The following is a 26,130-nucleotide window of genomic DNA, read 5'->3' as shown; positions in this document are numbered from 1 at the left end:
CTTAAGGGCTGGAGGGGATGTTGGCCACCATCAGCCTGAGGCTTGTGTTCATGAGGCGTCCCCACAACCGCCTGAGGACTCTCTGCGTGATGACCCAAGGAGAGTGTAACTGTGGCCCCAGGATGGTCAGCAGAGTTGGGGGTGGGGGTGGCCTCCTGGTGAGGATCATGAGATGCAGAACTGAACACTAGCCTTTCCCAGAAGAGCCCTTCAGCAAGTGGATTACTATCTGCTGCACTCCAGCCTTCCCACACGGGCAGTATCACTGGCTATGGCATGTTCGTGAATACATCACCACAGAGGAAGACGGACAGAGACACGGGGAGTGGCGGGAGCCTTGGAGAAACAGGGGCGTTTCCTAAAGCGGGTTCCTCATGCTGGACTTCGTAGCAAGCCTGTGTGCGTTAGTCCTGCTGCTCTGGGAGCCAGCTTTCTGGGAGAAAGTGCCAGCCAGCTCCAGGAAGAGCTTGGTAAAGTGAGCTGTGGGGGAACAGCTTGAAAAGAGTGGACTTCACCATGAAAAGGGGTGGCGCAGGGAGAAGCAGAGCATCCTTGAAGGATAGCACTAGCTAGAGCTCTGGGGGGTTCTGATACACCAAGTGTGTGTCCTGTGGCCCCCAGCCCTTATCATTAGGCTTCTTCATCCCTTTGGAGGGCTTCCCTGATGGCTCATTGAGTAAAGAATCTACCTCCCAGTGCAGGAGGCACAGAAGACCCAGGTTTGATCCCTGGGTCGGGAAGATCCCCTGGAGAAGGGAATGGTAACCCACTCCAGTATTTTCACCTGGAGAATCCCACATACAGAGGAGTCTGGTGCGTTACAGTCCAAAGGGTCACCAAGAGTCAGACACAACTGAGTGACTAAACACAGCACACATCCCTTCAAAGTGTATTCACTCACGTGTGCGCTCACCTGTGCACACATCCTGAAAGTTGACACAGCATTTAACACAACATCACACACCTGATGGTGAGGTCTTTTTTTTTTTTTTCTTGCATCCCAGGAAAGCACCTTTTATACAAGGAAGGGCCATTCCACAGTTACTAAAGGAGAGAGGAATGAATGAATGAAAACTTTTTTTATGAAATCCAGTTTGATATTATAAAACCAGGATTCATCACCTAATTTTTAAAAGGCAGAATTGAAATGGGAAACAAATCTGATGTGAAAGCTGGTTGTATTTCTCCTAGGATAATTAGTGATTGACAGGCAGTTCAGTCACTGTCTATAAATGTTTGATGAGCTCTGACTCTTTGGGACCCTATGGACTGTAGCCCACCAAATTCCTCTGTCCATGAAATTTTCCAGGCAAGAATACCGGAGTGGGTTGCCGTGTCCTCCTCCAGGGAATCTTCCCCACCCAGGGATAGAACCTGGGTCTCCTGCATTGCAGGCACATTCTTTACCGTCTGAGCCACCAGGAAGCCACCGATTAACACATTTTTACAGTAACTGCTGGGAAGATCCCCTGGAGAAGGGAACAGCTACCCACTCCAGTATTCTGGCCTGGAGAATTCCATGGACTGTACAGTCCATGGGGTCGCAAAGAGTTGGACACAACTGAGCGACTTTCACTTTCACAGTAACTGCAATCCCTTTGGAGTGAAGAAATGCATTTTCTGTACCCAAAATATGTCTTCCAGTGTCATTTTCCTTCCTCAAAAAGAAAGAAGTGCATTGCCAAGTGCAGTAGAGAAGTCTATGGAAGGCACAATAAAAGTCTGATGGATCAACTTTGAGAAAGAATGAAATGAGGCTCAGCTCACTGGGCTGCCTCCTATAGGACTAGAGCCTTGGAGCAAGGAAAAGACTTAAGTTACTTGTTCCTGTCCATTATTTTTCTCAATTCCTGATGGATTTAGTGGTTCTTCCCCATCCAGAGGCTCTTATTTTTGTTTCAAGGAAATATCACAAAACAGTACAAAATCCAACATTGGGTAGAGAGAAGAAATACTTTCCCTAGTTGGTGGGTTTTCTTATCATGTCTTATTCATCATGGGAAGGACTGGTCCATCAAGTGCCCTCTCTGATCACATCTGATGACTTACAGAGAAATGTTCTCCAGCTACTAGATCCTCAGCCACATGAATTTTGACTGCATAAGGCAGACACAAGGTCCAGTGTTCCCAGGCCCACTGCAGGGTGCTGTGACTGCCCTGGGGTCACACACATCCCCAGGGGGTGCCAGGCAAGGGAAGTGGGCTCCAGGACCCTCATTCACATTCAGGAAAGATGGCTTCTCCCACTGGGGAGGCGGGTACCAGTCTTTACCTTTATGTGGTCAGATGCTCTCAGAAGTAAGTCTGTGTTTTTTTTTCCCTAGCCCCACTTGAAAAATCTCCTTCCTAGGGAGACTACTATTTAATGCAGTAGAGCTTTTAAACTTATCCTGGTACTTTTTTTAAGAATACAGTTTCTAGACTAACAGCCCTATTCCCAAGTTGTTCAGTTCAGTTCAGTCGCTCAGTTGTGTCCGACCCTTTGCAACCCCATGAATCGCAGCACGCCAGGCCTCCTTATCCATCACCAACTCCCGGAGTTCACCCAAACTCATGTCTGTTGAGTCGATGATGCCATCCAGCCATCTCATCCTCTGTCTTCCCCTTCTCCTCCTGCCCCCAATCCCTCCCAGCATCAGAGTCTTTTCCAATGAGTCCACTCCTCACATGAGGTGGCCAAAGTATTGGAGTTTCAGCTTTAGCATCAGTCCTTCCAAAGAAATCCCAGGGCTGATCTCCTTCAGAATGGACTGGTTGGATCTCCTTGAAGTCCAAGGGACTCTCAAGAGTCTTCTCCAACACCACAGTTCAAAAGCATCAATTCTTCAGTGCTCAGCTTTCTTCACAGTCCAACTTTCACATCCATACATGACCACTGGGAAAAACCATAGCCTTGACTAGATGGACCTTTGTTGGCAAAGTAACGTCTCTGCTTTTGAATATGCTATCTAGGTTGGCCGTAACTTTCCTTCCAAGGAGTAAACATCTTTTGATTTCATGGCTGCAGTCACCATCTGCAGTGATTTTGGAGCCCCAAAAAAGAAAGTCAGCAACTGTTTTCACTGTTTCCCCATCCATTTCCCATGAAGTGATGGGACCGGATACCATGATCTTTGTTTTCTGAATGCTGAGCTTTAAGCCAACTTTTTCACTCTCCTCTTTCACTTTCATCAAGAGGCTTTTTAGTTCCTCTTCACTTTCTGCCTTAAGGGTGGTGTCATCTGCATATCTGAGGTTACTGATATTTCTCTTGGGTATCTTGATTCCAGCTTGTGCTTCTTCCAGCCCAGCGTTTCTCATGATGTACTCTGCATATTGCTATTTGTTAGCAGTGATTAACCCAGTGAAGCTAATCCAGGCTCTGGACTAACATTCCAAGGGGAAGAGCAGCTCTTTTGTTCAGGGGAGGGGCTGCCTTCCTGAGCAAGCTTTCCTTAAGGCACTGGGTGTGCGCATACTCAGTCACTCAGTCGTGTCCACCTCTTTGCAACCTCATGAAATGTAGCCCGCCAGGCTTCTCTGTCCATGGGATTCTCCAGGCAAGAATACTGGAGTGGGTAGCCATTTCTTCCTCCAGAGGATCTTCCTGACCCAGGAAAGGATCCCACGTCTCCTGCATATCCTGCATTGGCAGTTGGGGTCTTTACCACTGAGCCACCTGGGAAGCCCTAAGTCACTGGGAAGAAGATGGACTTCTGTTCACGGAAGGTCATCATTTTAAAGTCACAGCACATTCAGACCCTCTTCTGTGGTTCCTGTGATGTTGGAGTGTTCTTTTAGGGTAAAGGAAAAAATGCTTTCCTTTCTTCCCTTTCTCCCCCGTCTTTTTCTGTTTTCAGTGCTTGTTGTTTTTCCTTTGGGGAAACTATGTGTAACAGAGTTTATCATTTTAACCGTGGTTGAGTGTACATTCAGGGGCATTCAGTGTATCTGCAGTTTTGTGCTCCCCTCACCCTATCCATTTCCAGAACTTTGTCATCGTCTCACACAGAAGCTCTGTTCCCGCGAACAACGACTTCCCCTCACCCCCAGCCCCTGGTAACGTCTACTCTGCTTTCTGCCACGATGAACTTGCCCACCCTAGAAAACCTAATACACATGAGATACCTGCTGTTAGTCTCTTTGTGTCTGGCTCATCCCACTTCAGATAACATGTTTAAGGTTCTCATTTTCTCTTTGATGCCGAGTCCCTTCACAGCAGGGAAAAACTCCCGGTTTGCCCTGGATTTTTCCAGCCGGTGGTAAACAGCCCTTATTAAACTGCTTTTCTGTCACCCCTTGCCATCACCTTTCCCTTGGGAGAGAGAGAGAAGCCGCAGGGGTGATGTGAGGACTGAGACCCCCCGCCAGCTCTCTCTGCTCCTGACTGTGTGGACGGGCCCCTTCATGCTGAGCCTCCATGTGGATCTTCAGTCACTAATGTTTCTCCTGAGCTGAAGTCTCAGAGCCTTTGTAAGAGCCAGGGTCAATAGGGATGGTGTTCTTTTACCTCTCATTACACACTAACATCAGAGAAGGCGATGGCACCCCACTCCAGTACTCTTGCCTGGAAAATCCCACAGATAGAGGAGCCTGGTAGGCTGCAGTCCATGGGGTCGCAAAGAGTCGGACAGCACTGAGTGACTTCACTTTCACTTTTCACTTTCATGCATTGGAGAAGGAAATGGCAACCCACTCCAGTGTTCTTGCCTGGAGAATCCCAGGGACGGGGGAGCCTGGTGGGCTGCCGTCTGTGGGGTCGCACAGAGTCGGACACGGTTGAAGTGACTTAGCAGCAGCAGCAACAGGCTACCATGGGCTTCCCAGGTGCTGCTAGTGGCGAAGAACCCGCCTGCCGACGCAGGAGACAGAAGAGTCACAGGTTCAGTCCCTGGGTGGGGAAGATCCCCTGGGGGGGCACGCCTACCCACTCCAGTATGCTGGCCTGGAGAGTCCCATATAAAGAGGAGCCTGACACAGTCCAGAGGGTGACAAAGAGTTGGACACAACTGAAGTGACTTCACATACATGCACACACTAACATAAATGATAAAATGTCCAGGTCAGCTTCATTTAAAATGAATTGTGAGATATTACCAGGACATTTTAAATGCCATGCTCCAATAAAAAGTAGAGACAACCAACCAGTTATCCTGACTTTTTTTTTTCCCCACATATAGGGTTTGGGGTATCAAATAGCAAAAGACCTGTGTGTTTTGTTCCATTTTAGTTCCCAGCTGTCTATTCAGAGCCGTGTCTGAGAAGCTCAAATCCTCTTCCATTTTTTTTCTGACATTTTGACACTTTGATCACGTGATGCCTCCCAAAATTGTGCACCTTTTCCAAGAAACTGCAGAGAATAATTACAAATAGCCCAGATTTGTGAGCCACCTAGACACAGAGTTAGCCATGGTTAACTAGTGGTTAATTGATCATCTAATTCTAATTGGATAATTACTTCTAACTCCAACCAAATGATAAGCAATGATGTTATCGGGCACAAGCACAGTATTAAATTGCATGTTCACAATTTCATATTGTTTGACAAACATAATTCTGAGGTGCTTTACATTGTCTGGGAAATGTAACATTTGGAAGGAGGGCTAAAAAATATGCACTTAGTTGGGATATCTTGTCTGGTTTGAGAATACCATTTTCCCAACTAGGGCAAAGGTTGTAGAAATACTAAAATAGGTCCAGAGAGGAGTTCCCCTAAATAATTATGAAACTAGAAATGCATTCTGTGCAGAAAACTGTGGCACCTTAACCCAGGAGGGAGAAGGATGTGGGATTGATAACCCTCAAGCTTGGCCTGGCTGTAATTAGGAGTTTGTTATTTTTAAGTGGCTAAGGAGACAGAAGAGGAAAATTGGTTCCAAAATGCAGTGTGAAGCCACAGAGACAGAACGAAGAGGTCTTGATTTTAGGGGTAGTTAATTAAATACCAGAAAAAAGTAGCTGAAGGGGGTTAATGAAGCATTCCTGAATGTGGTAATTAAAGTTCTCCACTGCTTTTCAAGTTCAACCATCCTACTATTTCAGAGCCTTCTTGCAAGACAAAGCTTTCACAGGATATATTATTACTCATTTATTTTCTTCTTTTTATGCTGATATAATTAAGAAGGTTTTTTCCTTAATTATTTTAAGATCTCAGATTCCTGAGACTAGTAACCTGTCAATCTAAATGGTCTCCTTCTATTTGTTGTTTCCATTAGTATTTAAATCAAATGTATGTTGGGTCTGTCAAATCTAAATTTTTACATTTTGGAGTCTTGTATTTGGCCACCAATTACTCCATTTTTTTCCTGTTATATTTTTTCCAAGTTATCATCACATTTATATTTCATCCAGGGTTTGTGACATTTTTGATAAATTATTTAGTATTAATAGTAAATAATAATATCTCCTGGCATACTGCAGTCCATGGGGTCGCAAAGAGTCAAACACAACTTAGTGACCAAACAACAACAATTCATAAATAAAGAAATCTACATTTATTTGACTTTTAAATTAGTATTTTGCAGCATTTTATCAAAATATATAATGTGCAGAAACATTGTATCTAGAACCATTCTTGGAATCTGAGAGGAAATGTTCTTAAGAGTATATTAAACAAAAGCCTTCTTATTTACCTAAGTAAATTGCTGGAGGTCTTTGACAAGAAGCCCGCCATCAAACAAGGACAAACAAAACAGCAGAAACTGCAGGGAAGTTTTCCTCTCTAGACCTTGAGCATAGATGGCGAGCCCTGGCAGAAAGCCTAGCCTACTTTCATGGAGGAGAGGGATATCTTTCATAAGGGAACCTGGCCCACGATTCTCTGCTTCATCTTCACTGAACAGCTGTCTGACCCACAGTCACAGGATAGAAAGTGACTGATCCTAAGCAATCTGTATGGTAGCTTCTCCAGGAAAGAGAGAGACAGAGAGAGAAACAGAGGAGAGCGGGTGAGTGAAGGAGAGAGAAACAGAAAGAAAGAGATTGAATTTTTCCTCCCTTGCTAACTGACTGGCCGTTTCCTTCTGGGTGCTGCTGTTGGTACCCACTATTGTTGTTTAGTCGTTAAGTCGTGTCCAACTCTTTGTGACCCCATGGACTGTGTCCTTCCAGGCTCCTCTGTCCATGGGATTTCCCAGGCAAGAATGCTGGAGTAGGTTGTCATTTCCTTCTCCTGGTGATCTCCCTGACCCTGGGATCAAACCTGCATCTCTGGCTTTGTAGGCAGATTCTTTACTGCTGAGCCAGTGGGAAAGCCCCTATAAGAGTTAATCATATTTATTTTCTCAGGATTGCTTCCTTTTTAAATTAGGACCCCCTTTCCAATAGTCCTGAGAGCATCCTTTCTCTCCCATTTTACCCCTGGTGATCCTGAGCTGCCAAGCACTCATAAATAGTAGAAGCAAATGTTGGCATCAGCTATTGCATGTTTCCCATAAAATTAATTAATTTTCTTAAGATACAAAATTCAGGAGACTCCACTGATGCGTTTGGTGAAGATGAAGATACTGCAAAAACACAGAGTGAAGACTCCCATCTCATGATGGAGAGTTGACTGTGCGGATGGCAACGACAGCCTCCAACGTCATTCTAACAAAGCTGTCTTCCCTGTGCTTGGTTCATTTTAAATTCCTGTTTAAGAGAGGTGCTTCTGTTTTCCTTAACATCAGTCTGGGAGTTCTGGAATTCACTGTGCATTGTGGAGCACAGCAAGAGTTCCTTACTTATTCGATAGAAATTTCCAGAGCCTCAAAGAGAAGATGAAGGGATTAGCAGTGAAGTAAAGAGGCTGAACAGTCCCCACAACGCTGCTCAATGAGCCGAAGAAACATGTCCTTAGTAAGCTGAGCCCCCACCTGCTAACCCTTTACTCTCCTTTGCACTGATTCATTGCAGCAACATTTTCTTTGCAGTTTTTCCTGAGTGACTCAGAGGAAACAATTCTTCCGACTGCCAACGCGTCCAACACAAGTCTTTCTGGCGCAAGTAACCAGGCAGCAATTCTGCGTGCGCAAAATTTGTTTTTCCTGCCGGTAAGCGCATCCCCCGGGTTCTTATTGTTTTCCTGTGTGCTGTTACCGATTCAGTGCCTGTGCCTTCCACTTCCTCTTCCACCGTAGACTTTATTCTCCTTGTTTAGACTCTACACCTGAGTCTCTCCTGATGGGGTAAAAATTGGCAGCCTTTGATGGAAAACTCCCAGCCAGTAGAAACTGATTAGACCACATGGACAAACTTTCCATGGCATTTTGCGGCTCTCACGGATGACTTTGTGCCTTCTTCTCTTAACGCTACATGTTCATCTTTTTCCGGACTTACGTTTGATTTACAATGTTGTGTTGGTTTCTGGTGTTCAGCAAAGTGATTCAGTTTTACAGATATGTATTCTTTTCCATCATGGTTTATTACATATATATTCTTTTCCATTATGGCTTATTACAGGATGTGGAATATAATCCCCCAAGCTATACAATAGGACCTTGTTGTTTATCCATTCTGTGCATACTAGTTTCTATCTGCTGACCCCAAACTCCCAGGGTAACCCTCTCCCACCTTGGCACCATAAGTCTGTGTTCTGTGTCTGTGAGTGTGTTTCTGTTTTGTAGATAAGTTCATTTGTGTTGTATTTTCGGAGAAGGCAATGGCACCCCACTCCAGTACTCTTGCCTGGAAAATCCCCAGAGGAGCCTGGTGGGCTGCAGTCCACGGGGTTGCTAGGAGTCAGACACGACTGAGCGACTTCACTTTCACTTTTCACTTGCATGCATGGGAGAAGGAAATGGCAACCCACTCCAGTGTTCTTGCCTGGGACAGGGGAGCCTCGTGGGCTGCCATCTATGGGGTTGCACAGAGTCAGACACGACTGAAGCGACTTAGCAGCAGCAGCAGCAGTGTCGTATTTTATATTCCGCACATAAGTGATAGCATATGGTATTTGTTTCTCTCTGTCTGACTTACTTCAGAATGATCATCTTAGTGATGATCTGACTTGGAATGATCTGACTGACTTAGTGTAATCATCCCTAGGTCCATCCACGTAGCTGCAAATGGCATTGTTTCATCCTTTTCATGCCTGAGTAGTATTCCATTGTGTATACATGCACCACGTCTTTATCCATTCACGTATGGACGGACATTTCAGTTGTTTCCATGTCTTGGCTACTATAAATAGTGCATGTGTCCTTTTGAATTATGGTTTTGTCTGGATATATGCCCAGGAGTGGGATTGCTGGACCAGTTAAAATTGCTGGTATTTTTAGTTTTCTGAGGAGCCTCCATACTGTTCTGCGTAGTGACAGCACCATTTTATCTTGACACAACATTTTATAGTGTGCACCCCAGCATGTTGCTTTCAGTTGTATGTCACTGAATTTCTGGGTGTGTTGCTTACAGATTTCACTAATTGCTCCATGAATTAGCTTCCTGACTCTGTGATAACTGGGTCCTGCTCCATGAATTAGCTTCCTGACTCTGTGATGACTGGGTCCAAAGCTCATGTTTCTTCTTCTTCAACTGCAAATGCCATCCAGTGATTATATCTCAAATAATCCTTACTAACAACCCATTTTAACCAAGGTCCAGAAGGGCCTACATTGAAATTTCAAAACTTACTAACACATCAGTCTTTTTAAGTGCAAAGAACTAAATTAGTTATTTACTGCTTAACGACTTCTTTCTTCTATGAATTTTGTGTGTAAAAAAAAAAGTGATTTTGATACTCTTCTTTTGATTTTCTGAATAATCGTCTAAAAGTAACATACATTTAGTTTGTCTCCCGTAGCTTCTAGAGTGCTAGATGAACTAGTCCAGACTCATGGAAATTGGTCATTTAAGATGTATATTTTTAAATTTTTCTACCAGTTTCTTAAACTCCATCAACTATAACAGTGAAGTCTCCTTTCTTCACTTTGCTTTTGTTGATTGATCCCCTTGACATTAGGCATTCATCCTTTTCCCCATCTCATCATTTCAGTTTTCTGGGGTGCTCAAAGGTCTGTGTACAGATAGTAGGGGCATCTGGTGCTCTTTAAGCCGTGACTGTTTCAGTGGCCAGCTGTCCAAAGTCCACAACAGGGTCCCCGCAGGCTCAGGAAGAGAGGACAATATAAGCTTCATCCCTTTTCCCTGGGGTCCTGGCCTTCATTTTCAGCAGTGTTGTGAACCCACTGAGGATGAGGCAGCATCTTTTCTATTTTTCGTTATGTGAGGGACGAGATTCATGACGAGGGTTTACTAGCTGTGACCTCACCATGGGCAGTTCGGAGCCCCCTTCTTTAGAGAAAAATTTAAAACCCCTGTGCGGTCTGGCTCCCTCTACTTGATGGATGTCGTTAGCACACCCGGTCCATCAACCCCAGGAAGGAGGGTGTGCCTCGGAGCCATCCCCATGCCTTGTTCATAAGACCCTTGCTCCTCGGAAGAAAAGCTATGACTACACTAGACAGTGTGTTAAAAAGTAGAGACATCACTAGGCTGACAAAGGACAGTATAGTCAAAGCTATGGTTTTTCCAGTAGTCATGTGTGGATATAAGAGTTGAACCATAAAGAAGACTGAGTACCAAAGAATCAGTGCTTTTGAACTGTGGTGCTGGAGAATACTCTTGAGTCCCTTGGACTGCAAGGAGATCCAACCAGTCAGTCCAAAAGGAAATCAACTCTGAATATTCACTGGAAGGACTAATGTCGAAGCTGCAAGTCCAATACTTTGGCCACCTGATACAAGGAGCTGATTCATTGGAAAAGACCTTGATGCTGGGAAAGGTTGAAGGCGGGAGGAGAAGGGGGCCACACAGGATGAGATGGCTGGACAGCATCATCGACTCAATGGACATGTGTTTGAATGAAGTGCAGGAGATGGTGAAGGACAGGGGAGCCTGGTGTGCTGCAGTCCATGGGGTCACAGAGTCAGACTTGTCTGACTGCCTGAACAACAACAAATTCCGCTTCTCATTCACTTAGGCTGATCTATCAAAAACCTGAGTTCTAATAATTGTTTTCAGCATAGTTTTAGCAGCAAAATCCTTTTTAAAATCAAATCTTACACACAGCCCATTTTATAACAATAAAAGCACAATTTATCTGGCTTCATATGGACCAGGCACTGCTCTCTGCTGTTTACTTTCATTACATTCTTCAGTCTTCACAGGAATTATTAAAGTAGGCCTTGTCATCCTCCCTACCTTCAATCACCTATTCAGAGGACAGGCATGCCTTTAATGATTTGTACCAATGAGCTCCTTTGTGAGTGGAAGGGTGAGACCCTGAGTGGGAACCTTGCCAGGTGCCAGGTGATTTCATGGCTTTTTTTGGAGCATTTTTGTAAGACAACCGTGACTACTGACTAAAGAGTAAGGATTCTGTAGCTCTTGGTAAGGACAGATACTTTTGAAAAATCTAATAGTGGAGGGGCCCCAAAATGAACTAAAAAAAAAAAAAAGAATGCATACAAAGGACAAGCCCATGTTTTATTTGATTCTCCAGAAAGACACCTGCCCGGTCAGGTTGCTGGGCACGTGCCCACAGGCAAGGAGGCCCCCTGAGGACCCTCAGACGGTTGGAGGGCTCCCTGAGCTGCTTTCAGAGGCGGCCCCAGTACTGATGCCCATGTGTCACTGAGCCTCACACCCCACCCGACCTCTAAGGACAATACTTACTCATTAAGTATGTACATAAGTGATTTCAGTCATTAAGGTAATAAAAGACCTTGGTGGAAAAGGGGAAAGACCATGACCCTGGGAAAGATTGAGGGCAGGAGGAGAAGGGGACGGCAGAGGATGAGATGGTTGGATGGCATCACTGACTCAATGGACCTGAGTTTGAGCAAGCTATAGGAGATCGTGACAGACAGGGAAGCCTGGTGTGCTGCAGTCCAAGGGGTTGTAAAGAGTCGGACTTGACTTAGCGACTGAACAACAAGGTAATAATGGCAAAGTGCGCTATGAATGAGGCTGGTTTCAAAGCCCAGGCCACCTCACCCTTTGCTTTAGGGAGACTGAGTCGGTGGTGCCCGTCCTCTCTGTCCCAAAAGTGAAAAGTACCCAAAGTGAAAGTCGCTCAGTCATGTCTGACTCTTTGCAAACCTTTGGAGTATATAGTCCATGGAGTTCTCTAGGCCAGATTACTGGGGTGGGTAGCCTTTCCCTTCTCCAGGGGATCTTCCCAACCCAGGGACTGAACCCAGGTCTCCCACATTGCAGGCGGATTCTTTACCAGCTGAGCCACCAGGGAAGCCCAAGAATACTGGAGTGGGTAGCCTATCCCTTCCCCAGCAGATCATCCCGACCCAGGATTCAAACAGGGGTCTCCTGCATCGCAGGCGGATTCTCTACCAGCTGAGCTACCAGGGAAGCCCTTCTCTCTCCCAGACTCTGGGTTCCACAATTCCTCTCCACCAGCTCAACTGGCCCATCAGGATGTGTTTCCGAGACTCCTTTCCTCTTCCTGTTCTCTGTCGTTCAGAGGGTCAGTGGTCAGAACAGTGGAGAACTGACATGAGGTCATTGTTGCCTCCTCTTCCTGTCCTCTGTCGTTCAGAGGGTCAGTGGTCAGAACAGTGGAGAGCTGACATGAGGTCATTGTTGCCTCCTCTTCCTGTCCTCTGTCGTTCAGAGGGTCAGTGGTCAGAACAGTGGAGAACTGACATGAGGTCATTGTTGCCTCCTCTTCCTGTCCTCTGTCGTTCAGAGGGTCAGTGGTCAGAACAGTGGAGAGCTGACATGAGGTCATTGTTGCCTCCTCTTCCTGTCCTCTGTCGTTCAGAGGGTCAGTGGTCAGAACAGTGGAGAACTGACATGAGGTCATTGTTGCCTCCTCTTCCTGTCCTCTGTCGTTCAGAGGGTCAGTGGTCAGAACAGTGGAGAGCTGACATGAGGTCATTGTTGCCAAAGAAACTGAGCTCATAGACCCTCAGCATCCCCAAGCCTGCTGCCGCCCATCATGGCTCCCGGCCGAGGGGTGCTTTCCTTGCCAAGGACTGACCTGATTGTTGTGGGTCCCTGGGGAATTAATTGCTGGTCTTCCTTCTGAAGCTGAGATGCCAGGCCTCAGTCCTCACGGGTAGGGATCTGCATCGATGCTGCGTGGGTGCCTTTCACAGGGAAGGGAGAACACTGGTGGGAACGCTGCAGCCTGTTTTTTCTGCTTTCCTTTCTTCCCCAAGAACAGGGCTGAGGCACTAGTATCAGGAGCTTTTCCCCATTGTTGTGTCCAACTCCTTGCAACCCCATGGACTGCAACATGCCAGGCTTCTCTGTCCTTCACTATCTCCTCAAGTTTGCTCAAGCTCATGTCCATTGAGTTAGTGATGCTATCTAACTGTCTCATCCTCTGCTGCCCCCTTCTCCTTTTGCCCTGTCTTTCCCAGCACCAGGGTGTTTTCCAGTAAGTCACCTCCTTGCATCAGGTGGCCAAAGCATTGGAGCTTCAGCTTCAGCATCAGTCCTTCCAATGAATATCAGGACTGATTTCCTTTAGGATTGACTGGTTTGATCTCCCTGCTGTCCAAGGGACTCTCAAGAATCTTATCCAGCACCGCAGTTCAAAAGCATCAATTCTTTGGTGCTCAGCCTTCTTTATAGACCAACTCTCAGCCAGGGCTGACTGTAAATGACCTTGGCTGGGGAAATAAAAGAGCTAGAATGACAAAAATAAGCAGTTTGTACATGGTGTATCCCTTATAATGAAACTAAAATGGAGCAGCTTACACCCTGGGCTGTTTCTTAAAGGCAGGATTTATCAAACATCAGTCGGATGTGTTTTATTGAAATGATTAGACTTTACTGAGAGCTGCTTCTGCTGCAGTAACACGGAGATGGTAGCTCACCCTTCTTAAAGCCCCTTGATCCAGCAGACAAAGGCTTTGTGAGAATGGAAACTGTTTCCACTTGGCGGGCACCCCCTGGCCTGCAGGGCAGTGAGCTCCAAGCTTTGTGTGCTCTTCTCAGTGATCTAGAAGAAGGACATTATTACGCTCATTTTTCAGATGAGGACACTGACACAGGCAGGTCAGGTGACTGGCCTGAAGTGACTCAGCCAATGACTGGTTGGAGCACGATTGAGTCCAGGGCTGTGCTGTTTTAATGATGTGCATTGTGGTTAACAGAAGAGTGCTCACACGGGGGGGCCTGCCGCTTACCGCCCGTGGACCACAGAAGATGGGCCGTGCCCAGCCTCTTCCTTACACCGGGGTCTTCAATTTCTTCGGGTGCCTGTCCACTTCCAGGGTACTCACGACTCACTGGGATCAAAGATTTTTGTGTGTGCTTACTTGCTCTGTTGTGTCCGACTCTCGGTGACCCCCATGGACGGTAGCCCGCTCCTCTGTCCGGGGGATTCTGCAGGCAAGAATACTGGAGTGGGTTACCATGCCCTCCTCCAGGGAATCTTCCAACCCAGGGATTGAACACATTACAGGTGGATTCTTTACCATCTGAGCCACCAGAGAAGATCCCCTGGACAAGGCTCAAAGCTTTTAGTTTTTTGTTTTTCAATTTCAAATTTTACTATCAAACTACAGTATTCAAGGCAGTGTGAAACTGGAGTAAGGAAAACACAGACCAGTGGGGTGGGAGCGAGAGCTGGAGTGAACCCTCACGTCTACGGCCAGTGACTTTCAACATATGTTAATCTTGTTTGTTTCACTCTGTGTGTGTGCTCAGTTGCTTCAGTCATGTCAGACTCTTTGCGACCCCCATGGACTGTAGCCACCAGGCTCCTCTGTCCATGAAATTCTCCAGGCAAGAATACTGGAGTAGGTTGCCATCCCCTTCTCCAGGAAATCTTCCCAACTTGAGGATCAAACCCGTTTCCTGAATTGCAAGCAGATTCTTAACCCACTGAGCCACCTGGGAAGCTTTGTTTTACTTTATATGGTGCTTTAATTTATTCTCAATCATCTTTGCTGTAATTCTTCATCTCGAATAAAGATTCCTGAGCAGTCCGGTGAAGCCTATGAATGCCTTAGAATGGTTAACATTTTAATTTTGGGGGTGTAGTTGATTTGCTGTGTGGTGTTAGCTTCAGGTATGCTGCACAGTGATTCAGTTGTGTATAAACATATGCTCATTCTTTTTAGGTTGTTTTCTCATACAGGTTATCACAGAATACTGTGTAGAGTACCCTGTGCTATACGTAGGTACTTGTTGCTTATCATATACATAGTTCAAAACTTTTAGTTTCTTAAGTCCTTTTTATTCTAGATAATCCCTCTGACACACAACTGCCCTTTTAATAAAACCCCTGGGCTTTGTTACACCTTTAACAGAATTACCTGTAATGATTTGTATCCCCTTAATGAATTAAATCATTGAAAGCCCACAAAAGATCCTGTGGACGGTCACTGTGTTGTAATCTATAAATGTGTGGGGAGTCATATTGTTTCATTTTCAAGAAGCAAATGACATCTGCTTATAATGACATGGCTTCAGCATAGATTTCTAAAACTTCTTTGTGAAAAGTATTTGGCCATATGCCCGATTATTTTGATTAAACACGCTACACTGGGTGAGCAAGCCGTGCTGTGAGGAATTCTTTTCTAAATCCAGTGTGTTTAGTCATTTACCACTGGATCAAAGAGCACAGAAGGCATCTGCTTTCACGATCAGTTTGGGAGTTGACCCAGGGAGCTTGGTGGTGGTCCCCAGTTTTAATTCTCACTCCGGCATTCCTCAGAACAGATCCTCAGTATTCACCCGATGTATTTCCCGGTTCCAGTACTTTATATACAGCTGCATCCTTGGGCTGATCTCCTGTTCCGTCTTCCTGCGTGTGAATTACGAGCTGAAGATGCTGATCATGATGGCAGCCTTGGTGGGCTACAACACCATCTTCCTCCACACTCACGCTCCCCTCCTGGACGACTACAGCCAGGTCCTGTTCGAGAGGTAACCCTCTTCCTCTCCCTTCTCTTTACTTTAGTCCTTTCATGGGATGTTGGTAACAGAAGAGTGTGTGGAGTAGATGAATGGCATTGCTGTTGGGAATCTGTGTGAGAGTTTCTTTGAAGTGGTGATTCTGGAGGATGCTCTGTGTTTGTATCATAGATTACATAGGTGTGATCTAGGCATGATTATAGATGATCAGTAGATGTGAAAGGGTTTAGAGAGACCATCTGTGTTATAATCTGTACTATATTAATAAGAATAATCTTTTTCCCCATCAGTATTATTGATATTTTGGACTGAAATAATTTTTGGAGGGAGAGTTTGGGAGGAGGGGTTGCCCTATGCATTGAAGGTTATTTTGCAGCACCCTTGGCTGGGTCGGGAAGATCCCCTGGAGAGGGAAATGGCAACCCATTCCAGGATTCCTGCCTAGGAAAGTCCATGGACAGAGGAACCTGGCGGGCCACAGTCCATGGGGTTGCAAGGACGACTTAGCAACTAAACAAGAACAACTGGCCTCTGCCCGCTAGATGCCAGACACAATCCTCCACCGCAAGTCACGAACACTGTAAAGGCCTCCAGACTTTGAAGAATGTGTCGTGCAAGAGAGTACAGCCCCCAGGTCAAAACAACTGAATCCATATACACAAAAGTACTGGGGAAAATAAATGATTCTATTCACAAGGTATAATGCAAAATTTCTAATTGAAGATTTCCTAAAACATCCTGGTGTAGAGGGAATACTATCAACTGTGGCAAGTTCCAAGAAAGGATTGTTGTTATGGCTGTTTAGTTGCCAAGTCGTTGTCTGACTCTTTGTGACCCCATGGAATGTAGCCCACTGGGCTCTTTTGTCCATGAGATTTCCCAGGCAAGAATACTGGGTGGGTTGCCATTTCCTTCTCCAGGGGATCTTCCGACCCAGGGATCGAACCCACATTTCCTGCATTGGCAGGAGAATTCTTTACCATTGAGACAGCAGGGAAGGCCCCCAAGGATGTGGTTGTGTTTACTCTGCCAACATTAGGACTGGATGCTTCAAGAAGGATCTTCCCAAGTCCACTCCTTTGGATTTATAAAATGTCTCCTGTTATCAAATTGCTTCTGCAAACCTATCATAAATATTTATTCATTGCTTGAAAAAAAAAAAGAGTTTTAATCATGATATTCTCCAACTCACATCTTGACAGCAAAAACACATTTTGTATCAACTGTTAAGTTTATTTCAGACTTCAGGTTTTTCCTGTGAGCACTTTGCATAATCTCTCATAATATTTCTGTATTTCTTGTAACATAAAATAAATGCCTTAAATATTTGCATAGATTTTTTTGCTGCCGAAAGATGTTTTGTGTTGACAGAGCATGGCTACTTTGCCAAGGGAGGCCTGATGTCAACAACACAGGAACCTCACTGTGTAAAGTTTTCCTCTCAAAACGATTGCTTTTAGAAACACAACTACACCACACTCTCTTCACCTAACTTAATTTTTGTCATCCTGCATGCCATGAAACCCTAATAATCTGTAGTCAAGTGGTGAGTGGTGGAGTTATAAAAGTACATAATTGCATTAAGGTAATTTTGTGATTCCTTAGCCAAGATGAGAATGAAATCAGAAATTGATTTTCCGATACATTCTCAAAATTACCAACCATACATGCTTTACTATTTCTCTACTGCATGGAGAGCCTGTATCGAATCCCTAAATAAATGTAGCATCACTGATTCTGACGCATGGCTGAGGACACAACTGAATTGCACTTTATTAAATTTAAAGTCAAAGCAAAAGAAGAAATTAGATTAGCAAGTTTCTGATGGGGGTGGGGATTGCTTTGGAGACCTGAGGGAGACACACCACCTCTGATGAGAACCCCAGCAGCAGGAAAGTAGTTATTTGGTTGAAGAAAAGGTTTACTTTCAGAGCCCTTTGTTTTGTTCAAGGTCTGTAGTGTGTGCTTCTTGGTTCTGTCTTTATAATCACCTTCTAGCTGGGAGGGCTGACCTCACAAGCTTCAGGCACCTGCCTTTCCTTCCGACCTCAAGTCTCCTACATTTCAGGCAGATTCTTTACCATCTGAGCCACCAGGGAAGCCCCTAGGAGGGTGCACCTGCCTCCCTGATCTTTTTTTTTAATTGTATTCATTTATCAGACTGTGCTGGGTCTTCGTGCTGCATGGGCTTTTCTCTGGGTGCAGCGAGGGGGTCTGGTCTCCACTCGTGGTGCACAGTCTCCTCATTGCGGGGCTTCTCCGGTTGCAGAGTACTGGCTTCAGGGTGTGTGGCTCAGTAGTTGTGACTCAGGAGCTCTGTTGCTCCAAGCCTGTGGATATTCCCAGGTCAGGGATCAAACTCATGACTCCTGTACTGGCAGCTGGATTCTTTACCACTGAGCCACAAGGGAAGCCCACCTCCCTCATCTTGACTTCTTGTAGAATCCAGAGTCACAAAACAGTCCTCAGAAGACATTCAAGACAGTGGAGTACAGTTTATTATGCTAGCAGGTCCAAGGGGAATCGGTTCTCAACAAGGACCCTGATGATTTCGGAGGACTTGTTTTTAACCCTCCACTACATGACTAGTTGAAAGTTAAAGTCGCTCAGTCATGTCTGACTCTTTGCAACCATGTCAACTATACAGTCCATGGAATTCTCCAGGCCAGAATACTGGAGTGGGTAGCCTTTCCCTTCTCCAGGGGATCTTCCCAACCCAGGGATCGAGCCCAGATCTGCCACATTGCAGGCAGATTCTTTACCAACCGAGCCACCAGGGGACCCCAAGAATACTGGAGTCAGTAGGGTTAGTTAGTAATTAGCTTTACAACACGCAGGTGCAGAAGTATTAGGAATTGCAACATGCAGGTACAGGCATTATTGTTAATCCAACTGAGATAACCTGACCTTTACTTCCAGTCTTTGTTTGCCATCTGTGAGGAGGGGGTTTCCTGGTTTTTATTTAATGGTTAACAGGGTTCAGACTCAGTTCACATCCTGCCTTAAGATGGCTGACAGTCTTCATGATGGAGTCCTTCTTCTCCTTCCAGTGGCCACAGCAGGCTAAGTTTTGGGCATCTCCAGGTTCCTGCTTGAGCTGCCACGGGACTCCCGGAAGCATCCCTTGGCCAAAAGATGAGTCCTTGTTGCTGTTTAGTCCCTCAGTCGTGTCTGACTCTTTGTGACCCCATGGACTGTAGCCTGCCAGCCTCCTCTGTTCACGGGATCCTCCAGGCAAGAATACTGGAGTGGGTTGCCATTTCTTTTTCCAGGGGATCCTGGACCCAGGGATCGAACTCCTATCTCCTGCATTGGCAGGAAAATTCTTCACCACTGAGCCACCAGGGAAGCCCCAGAAGATAAATATTACTGACATAATAACATCATACCTCAAAATTAACAAATGTTCTCTAATAGCAGTTTAAAACGAACCCCACGTGAGAAACCAGACTCAGATGGTAAAGAATCCACCTGCAATACGAGAGACCTGGGTTCAGTCCCTGGGTTGGGGAGATCCCCTGGAGAACGGAATGGCTACCCACTCCAGTATTCTTGCCTGGAGAATCCCATGGACAGAGAAGCCTGGCAAGCTATAGTCTATGGGGCCACAGAGAGTCGAACACAACTGAGCGACTTGTAGGTTTGGGAGCGACAGCTTGGAATCCCCTGATCTCTCCATCTGCACTGTGTGTTTGATTTAACCACGTGTCTCATGCCAGAGCCAAAACCCATCAAGGCCAATGTTTTCTTTCCCTTTTCTGAGATTCAAGACCTTCCCCCATCAAAAAACTGATGAAGGTCTCCTCATCCTTTATCTGGTTTGTTAATGGTGAAACACCTCTATCAAATATGAAATTAAGAACTTAAAAAAAGCTGGTCTGATATAGTTCTTCTAGAATGAGTGTCATTTCATCCCACGCCCTTCAAGGAGGGAGCTGGCTTAAACCAGGGCCCAACAGCCCCTCCTTTCCTGATCCAGCTGGCCTGGGCCATTGAAGTTACTTGCTTGGTCCCATCCCTTCACTGGCCTGATTCTGGTCACTATGGATGCTGAAAACTCAGACTCTGTGCACCATTGCTGAATCGAATCTCAGAGTTTTGGGTGAAGTAGAAAATGGCTTTATTGCTTTGCCAGGCAGAGGGGGACACAGTGGGCTTATGCTTCAAAACTGCGCATCCCAACCCAGTAGGAATGATGAGGAGTTTTGTAGCAGTGGCTCGGGACAGGGTTGCTAATAAGCGTCAAGGTGCAGGCGGGACCTGCACTCCTTTAATCTGGACTCAGGTGGTCTCCTCCCTTGTCTCCACATCCCCTCCCTTCCCTGATTAACAACTGTTCGAATCTGCCCTTTGGAACTCAGGAAAGGTCATGGAGGCTGGAGTCTGTTCCCTACAAACAAGAAACGGGGAACCACAGTCCTGCTCGGCTTTAGCATCTCTGGTGATAGGGGAATACTGGGCCATCTTCTGAATACGCAGTTCGGACTGGGCTGTTGTCCTTTATGCGAGTTTGCCATGATTCAGGGGTCTTTTTTGAGCCAAATTTAACATTGACCATGGACAAGCCAATAGGGATATTTTTGCCAGAAGGGTCAGCCAAGAAAACAGAAGTGTGCACTAGAAAGCCACCAGACCCATGAAAATTCAGAAAATGATATCAAAGATATTCATACAGATTCACGAGCGCAGAAAACCAACTTTACAGAACAAAAAAAGAGTCAACTTGAGAGAGTGTGCCATTAAAACTCCGTGCGATTGGAGGCCTGCAGAGTCCCAGTACCTCACTTGCCATCACATGACTATGATCAGTGATCTCGTGGTGAAAGAAGCTCAGAAGTGTCCGATCTTTAGGAGGTCTGGAAAAATCCATATCCGGATACTTTGGCATTTACAACAGTCCTCTGTGTCATCTGGGGTACAAGATGCATTGCTAAATCAATCAATCAATGATTCGGATTCCAGTCCATGACACCGTCTTCCGGACCCCTCAGCCAGCACCATTACAGAGGCTCTACTTGGTGATGGTGATGGTAATAATCACTGATATTGCCAGAAGCTGTTTTTTTCTGAAGACACTTTTCCTTCTGCTGACAAAGGCTTGTTACAGGCTCTGCAAGACATTGTCAGATTTTTCCCATGTGTTTTTATTCTTACAGAGCTGAAAAATATCAGGGGATGAATGTTAATATTTCATGTGGACCCAGTCATTATGTTAACTCACCTGAATACTAGAAATATGCCTTCTCTTCTAAAGGTGGGGAATCGAGAGTCTGAACAGAGGATTAACCTGGAGTCCAGCCCGTTTAACCAGCTCTATGTGGACCCTGAGCCTAATAAAATAAATACTTTGGGGCAGCATATAAATAATGTGTATAACTAAGCACTGTTATATTTAGTACCCAGCATCATTCAGAAGTTCTGATGCATGCTTAGTCACTCAGTCGTGTCCAGCTTTCTGCAGCTTCATAGACTGTAGCCCACCAGGCTCCTCTGTCCATGGGATTCTCCAGGTAAGAATACTGGAGTGGGTTGCCATTTCTTCTTCCAAGGAGAAGCTCTGGATTGTCATGTCATTTAACTTGGTGACCTTAGCAACAGCTCCATACCAAAGAGGACGATGGAAATGCTCCATAGAGTGGAGCCAAGTCAAGCACCTTCAGTATGGTTCTGCATTCTGTTTTTTCTGTGTCTCATGGAAAATCCAGTGGCTAGAATTTGGCATATTATAATGTTTTGACAGTATCCCAACTGTGTATCAACTGATGAGGAGCCCAATGCAAAGGGGCTCCTAGAGGAAGGACCGCAGCATTCTTTGTGCTCAGGAGAAAGAATGGTGCACGCCCAGCCCTGAGGGAGGTGGCCCGGAGGTATTCCAAACATCTGTCTCTCTTGGAGGCCTCCTCTTTTAAATAAAAACAGTATGCCACCTTTGTATTCAAGCCCAAAATATATCCAAGTTAATATTGAAAAGATTTAAATTACTTTCAAATTTAATATCTCAGAGTCCCTCCCCCTTCCCAATTCCCCCTCCCCCCACCCAGTGCCATCTCTAGAAACTACAGAACACGTTTGTTTCTCTGTGGCCGACGCCACTGGTAGCAGAGCCGAGACGTAAAAGGAGGTCAGTGATCTGAGTTGCCTAATTTAACAACAGCAACAACCAAAGAAAGTTGTCCTAGGGCTACAAAAATTCTACCAGGCTTTCTTTTATCCTATAAAAAGCAACCATTAATGAGCTCCTTTGCTATCTAACCTAAAAAAGAAAATGCTCTGTGATTTGGACCCATTTGCAGGAAGATACTCAATTTGTAGGCTGTTTTTTTGGTTTGTTTTGTTTGATTTTAGAATGAGAGGAGGAAGGAGGTTGCAGAGAGCCTGAACTCCCAGACTAGGCAGGATACAGCCTTCTTGTCATCAGCCCTCCAGTGGAGGAGACTAAAGCCCGGCGCACAGCCCCGTGGTATCTGATGCGCCAGCCCCATGGTGTCACACTGACGTATCCGTCGTGTCCCACTTCAAACCACTCTTCTCCGCAGGATGAAACAATGACCGCGTTAATCAGACTGCATCTTATCTCCATAGCAAAAGGCCAGCACTGCCTCTGCAGCCCCACTTTCATCATCTCTCTCGACCTGCAGCTGCTTCCAGGGCTTTTTCTAAGCATGAGCCTAACCCCCATTATGTTCGTGCTTTGCAATCCCAGGATGTTTTGCTTGGCATTTGTGCATAACACTCAGAAAAAGCATGAGGCTTTGAGCCCTTTGTCCCTGGATGACACCAGGCGGCCTCCAGAAGACTGTGTAGGTTTCCAGTGCATCTGTGTCCAGCCAGGGGAAGGAATAGTGTCTAGAAATGAAACCCCTTAAGTTTCAAATTGACACAACCATTTGTCCATTCATTCCTTTTTTACAGCACAGTTTTATTGAACACGCTGTGTATTCCAGGCCTGATGCTGGAGCCCAGGCACATGGAGATGAGTAAAATGTACTCTCTGCTCTCAAGAACTTACAAAATCTCTCTGTTAGAAAAGTATGTCTCACCAGAAGACCAAAAGGCGACTTGTAGGTTGAGTTCCTACAACCTGCCTAGGAACTGAGTGAACCTGTTGACTGGGAGCTGGTTAAGTGGTCCAGAGTTTACTGTAATATTGGACAGACCTTGAAGAACTGTGGAGATCCAAAAAGATAGGGGAGGAGTGACATCAGCATCATGGTGGAATAAGACATCCCTCATGTTTGTCCCCAACAATAATTTGTTTGTAATCCCTGTGGACAGAAGTGCCTTGGTCGGAGCTGTGGGATCCAGTGCCAAACTGGATCCAGGAGGAATCTCACCCATCCACATGTCTGGCAGCAGGCATACAGACCTTTATCCTGGCTGCGGACACTGCAGTGACGAGTCATCCGGCTTCAGCCACTCTCAGACATGGAGCCCCTGGAAACACTCTTAGCCACTGACCCATGGATGAGAGAGCCTTTGTGGAAGGCCAGGTTTTCAGAGGAGAAGTTCTAGCACCACACTGGAGCAAAAAATGTGAATTTGGACATAAGAAGTGAATAAGAGAAACAGTCTGACTCTGTCCATACCACCCCACCTCCACCAAGATGGCACAGCTTCAGTCCAAGAGAGATCTTCTCAGCCTGTAACTTCTTCTGTGAGCACTCAGCTTCCCAGCTGTGTAGGGTGCTACCAAGCTGGGAGGGAGGCGGATAGGACTCTCAGAGGGCTTTAAAGGAATGCAGATCCTACTAACTGCATCACCGCCTTTGTCAAGAAGCCTACCCACAAGCCACTGGGAGCACCTCACTCACAGATTCCCCCCAGCTGGCCCATGGGGACCCCCATTGAGCCACATGCTTCAAACACACCCCCACCCTATGGCCAGGTCCCTGTGCATATTCCCTCCTAATGGCAGCATGGAGAGGGAGCTTGGACCAACAGCTCTTGGGCATGCACAGAAAGCTGGCCCAAGTCTGAGGGCCAGGGAGAGACCACCTTCTTCAATTTAAGTCTGAATTTTGCAATAAGGAGTTCATGATCTGAGCCACAGTCAGTGTGGTCTTGTTTTTGCTGACTGTATAGAACTTCTCCATCTTTGTCTGCAAAGAGTATAATCAATCTGATTTCGGTGTTGACCATCTGGTGAAGTCCATGTGTAGAGTTGCCTCTTGTGTTGTTGCAAGAGGATGTTTGCTATGACAGTGTGTTCTCTTGGCAAAACTCTGATAGACTTTGCCCTGCTTCATTTTATACTTCAAGGCCAAACTTGCCTGTTAACTCCACATTATCTCTTGATTTCCTACTTTTGCATTCCAGCCCCCTATGATGAAAAAGACATCTTTTTTGGGTGTTAGTTCTAGAAGGTCTTGTAGGTCTTCATAGAACCTTTCAACTTCAGCTTCTTTGGCATTAGTGGTTGGGGCATAGACTTGGATTACTGTGATATTGAATAGTTTACCTTGGAGATGAATAGAGATAATTCTGTCATTTTTGAGATTGCATCCAAGTACTGCATTTCAGAGTCTTGTTGACTATGAGGGCTATTCCATTTCTTCTAAGGGATTCTTGCTACTACAAAGCTACAGTAATTAAAACTGTATGGCACTGACATAAAAATAGACACAGACCAATGGAACAGAATACAAAGCCCATAAATAACCCCTTGCATATGCAATAAACTAATATTTTACAAGGGAGTCAATAGTACTCAATAAGAAAAGGATAGTGTCTTTAATAAATGACATTGGAAAAATTGAATACCACATGCATAAGAATGAGGGTGGACCCCTATTATACACCACTAAGAAACATTAATTTGAAATGGATAAGATACTTATAAGATCTGAAAATTTAAAATTCCTGAAAGAAAGCATAAGGGGGAAAATCTCCTTGACATTGGTCTTGACAATGATTTGTTTGGATATGACACCAAAAACACAAGCAACAAAAGCTAAAATAAGTGAGTGAAACTCATCAAACTGAAAAGCTTCTGATTAGCAAAAGAAATTGTCAATGAAATGAAAAAGGAAGCTATGGAATGGGAGAAACTATTTGCCAGTAATATATCTGATAATGGATTAATATCCAAAATACACAAAGAGCTCGTGGAATTCAGTGTAAAAAATCAATTTGAAAGTAGGCAGAAGAGTTGAATAGACATTTTCCAAAGAAGACATACAAATGGACAACAATATGTAAAAAAATGCTCAATATTACAATCAGAGAAATGCATATCAAGATCACAATAAAATACTTCCTCACACTCCTTAGAATGGCTGTCATCAAAAAGACAACAGATAGAAGGTGTTGGCAAGGATTTGGAGAAAAGGAAATAAGGGGATATTTTTTTCTCAACCATGAGACAAAAGGAAATCCTCCATTTGCAACAACATGGATGGACCCTGAGGGCATCATGCTTAGTGAAGTAAGTCGGACAGAGAGACAAATACTGTATAATCTCACTTATATGTGAAGTCTAAGACAGCTGAACTCACAGAAACAGAGAGTAGAATGGTGGTTACCAGGAGCTGGGAGTGGGAGAAAGTGGAGAGATAATTGGCCAAAAGTCACAAGCTTCCAGTTATAAGATGAATATATGTTTTGAAGAGCTAAGGGACAGTGTGGTGACTACAGATAATCATACTGTATTATATACTTGAAAGTTGCTAAAAGAATAGATTTTCAGTGTTCTCACCACAAAAAGGAGATGATAATCACTTGAGGTGATGACTTAAATCAAATCCCTTACCATTATTCAGTGGACGTGACAAATAGATTCAAGGTATTAGATCTGATAGACAGAGGCCTGAAGAACTATAAACCGAGGTTCATGACATTGTACAGGAGGCTGTGATCAAGACCATCCTGAAGAAAAAGAAATGCAAAAAGCAAAATGGTTGTCTGAGGAGGACTTACAAATAGCTGAGAAAAGAAGAGGAAAGAAATGCAAAGGAGAAAAGGAAAGATATACACATCTGAATGCAGAGTTCCAAAGAATATCAAGGAGAGATAAGAGAGCCTTCCTAAGTGATCAATGTAAACAAATCAAGGAAAAGAATAGAGTGGGGAAGACTAGAGATCTCTTCAAAGAAAATTAGAGAAACCAAGGGAACATTTCATGCAAAGATGGGCACAATAAAGGACAGAAATGGTATGGACCTAAGAGAAGCAGAAGATACAAAGAAGAGGTGGCAAGAATACACAGAAGAATTATACAAAAAAGATCTTCATGACCCAGATAACCACAGTGGTGTGATCACTCACCTAGAGCCAGATATCCTGGAG

At 45.1% G+C, this 26,130-nt stretch overlaps 1 protein-coding gene across 1 annotated transcript in view; it reads left to right on the top strand.

Annotated features, from left to right (window-relative positions):
* The window catches only part of ADCY2 (adenylate cyclase 2), a 454,325-nt gene that overhangs the window by 384,201 nt on the left and 43,994 nt on the right, over window positions 1-26,130 (top strand). Inside the window, exons 17-18 of the mRNA XM_027520567.1 lie at window positions 7,890-8,009; window positions 15,689-15,858. Coding sequence (XP_027376368.1) covers window positions 7,890-8,009; window positions 15,689-15,858 — 290 coding nt within the window. The remainder of the gene's footprint in view (window positions 1-7,889; window positions 8,010-15,688; window positions 15,859-26,130) is intronic.

Source organism: Bos indicus x Bos taurus, chromosome 20 (genome assembly GCF_003369695.1).
Source record: "Bos indicus x Bos taurus breed Angus x Brahman F1 hybrid chromosome 20, Bos_hybrid_MaternalHap_v2.0, whole genome shotgun sequence".
In the NCBI taxonomy this organism is placed as follows: domain Eukaryota; kingdom Metazoa; phylum Chordata; class Mammalia; order Artiodactyla; family Bovidae; genus Bos; species Bos indicus x Bos taurus.
The sequence above is the reverse complement of the archived record's forward strand: the minus strand, read 5'-3'. Positions and strand labels throughout refer to the sequence as shown.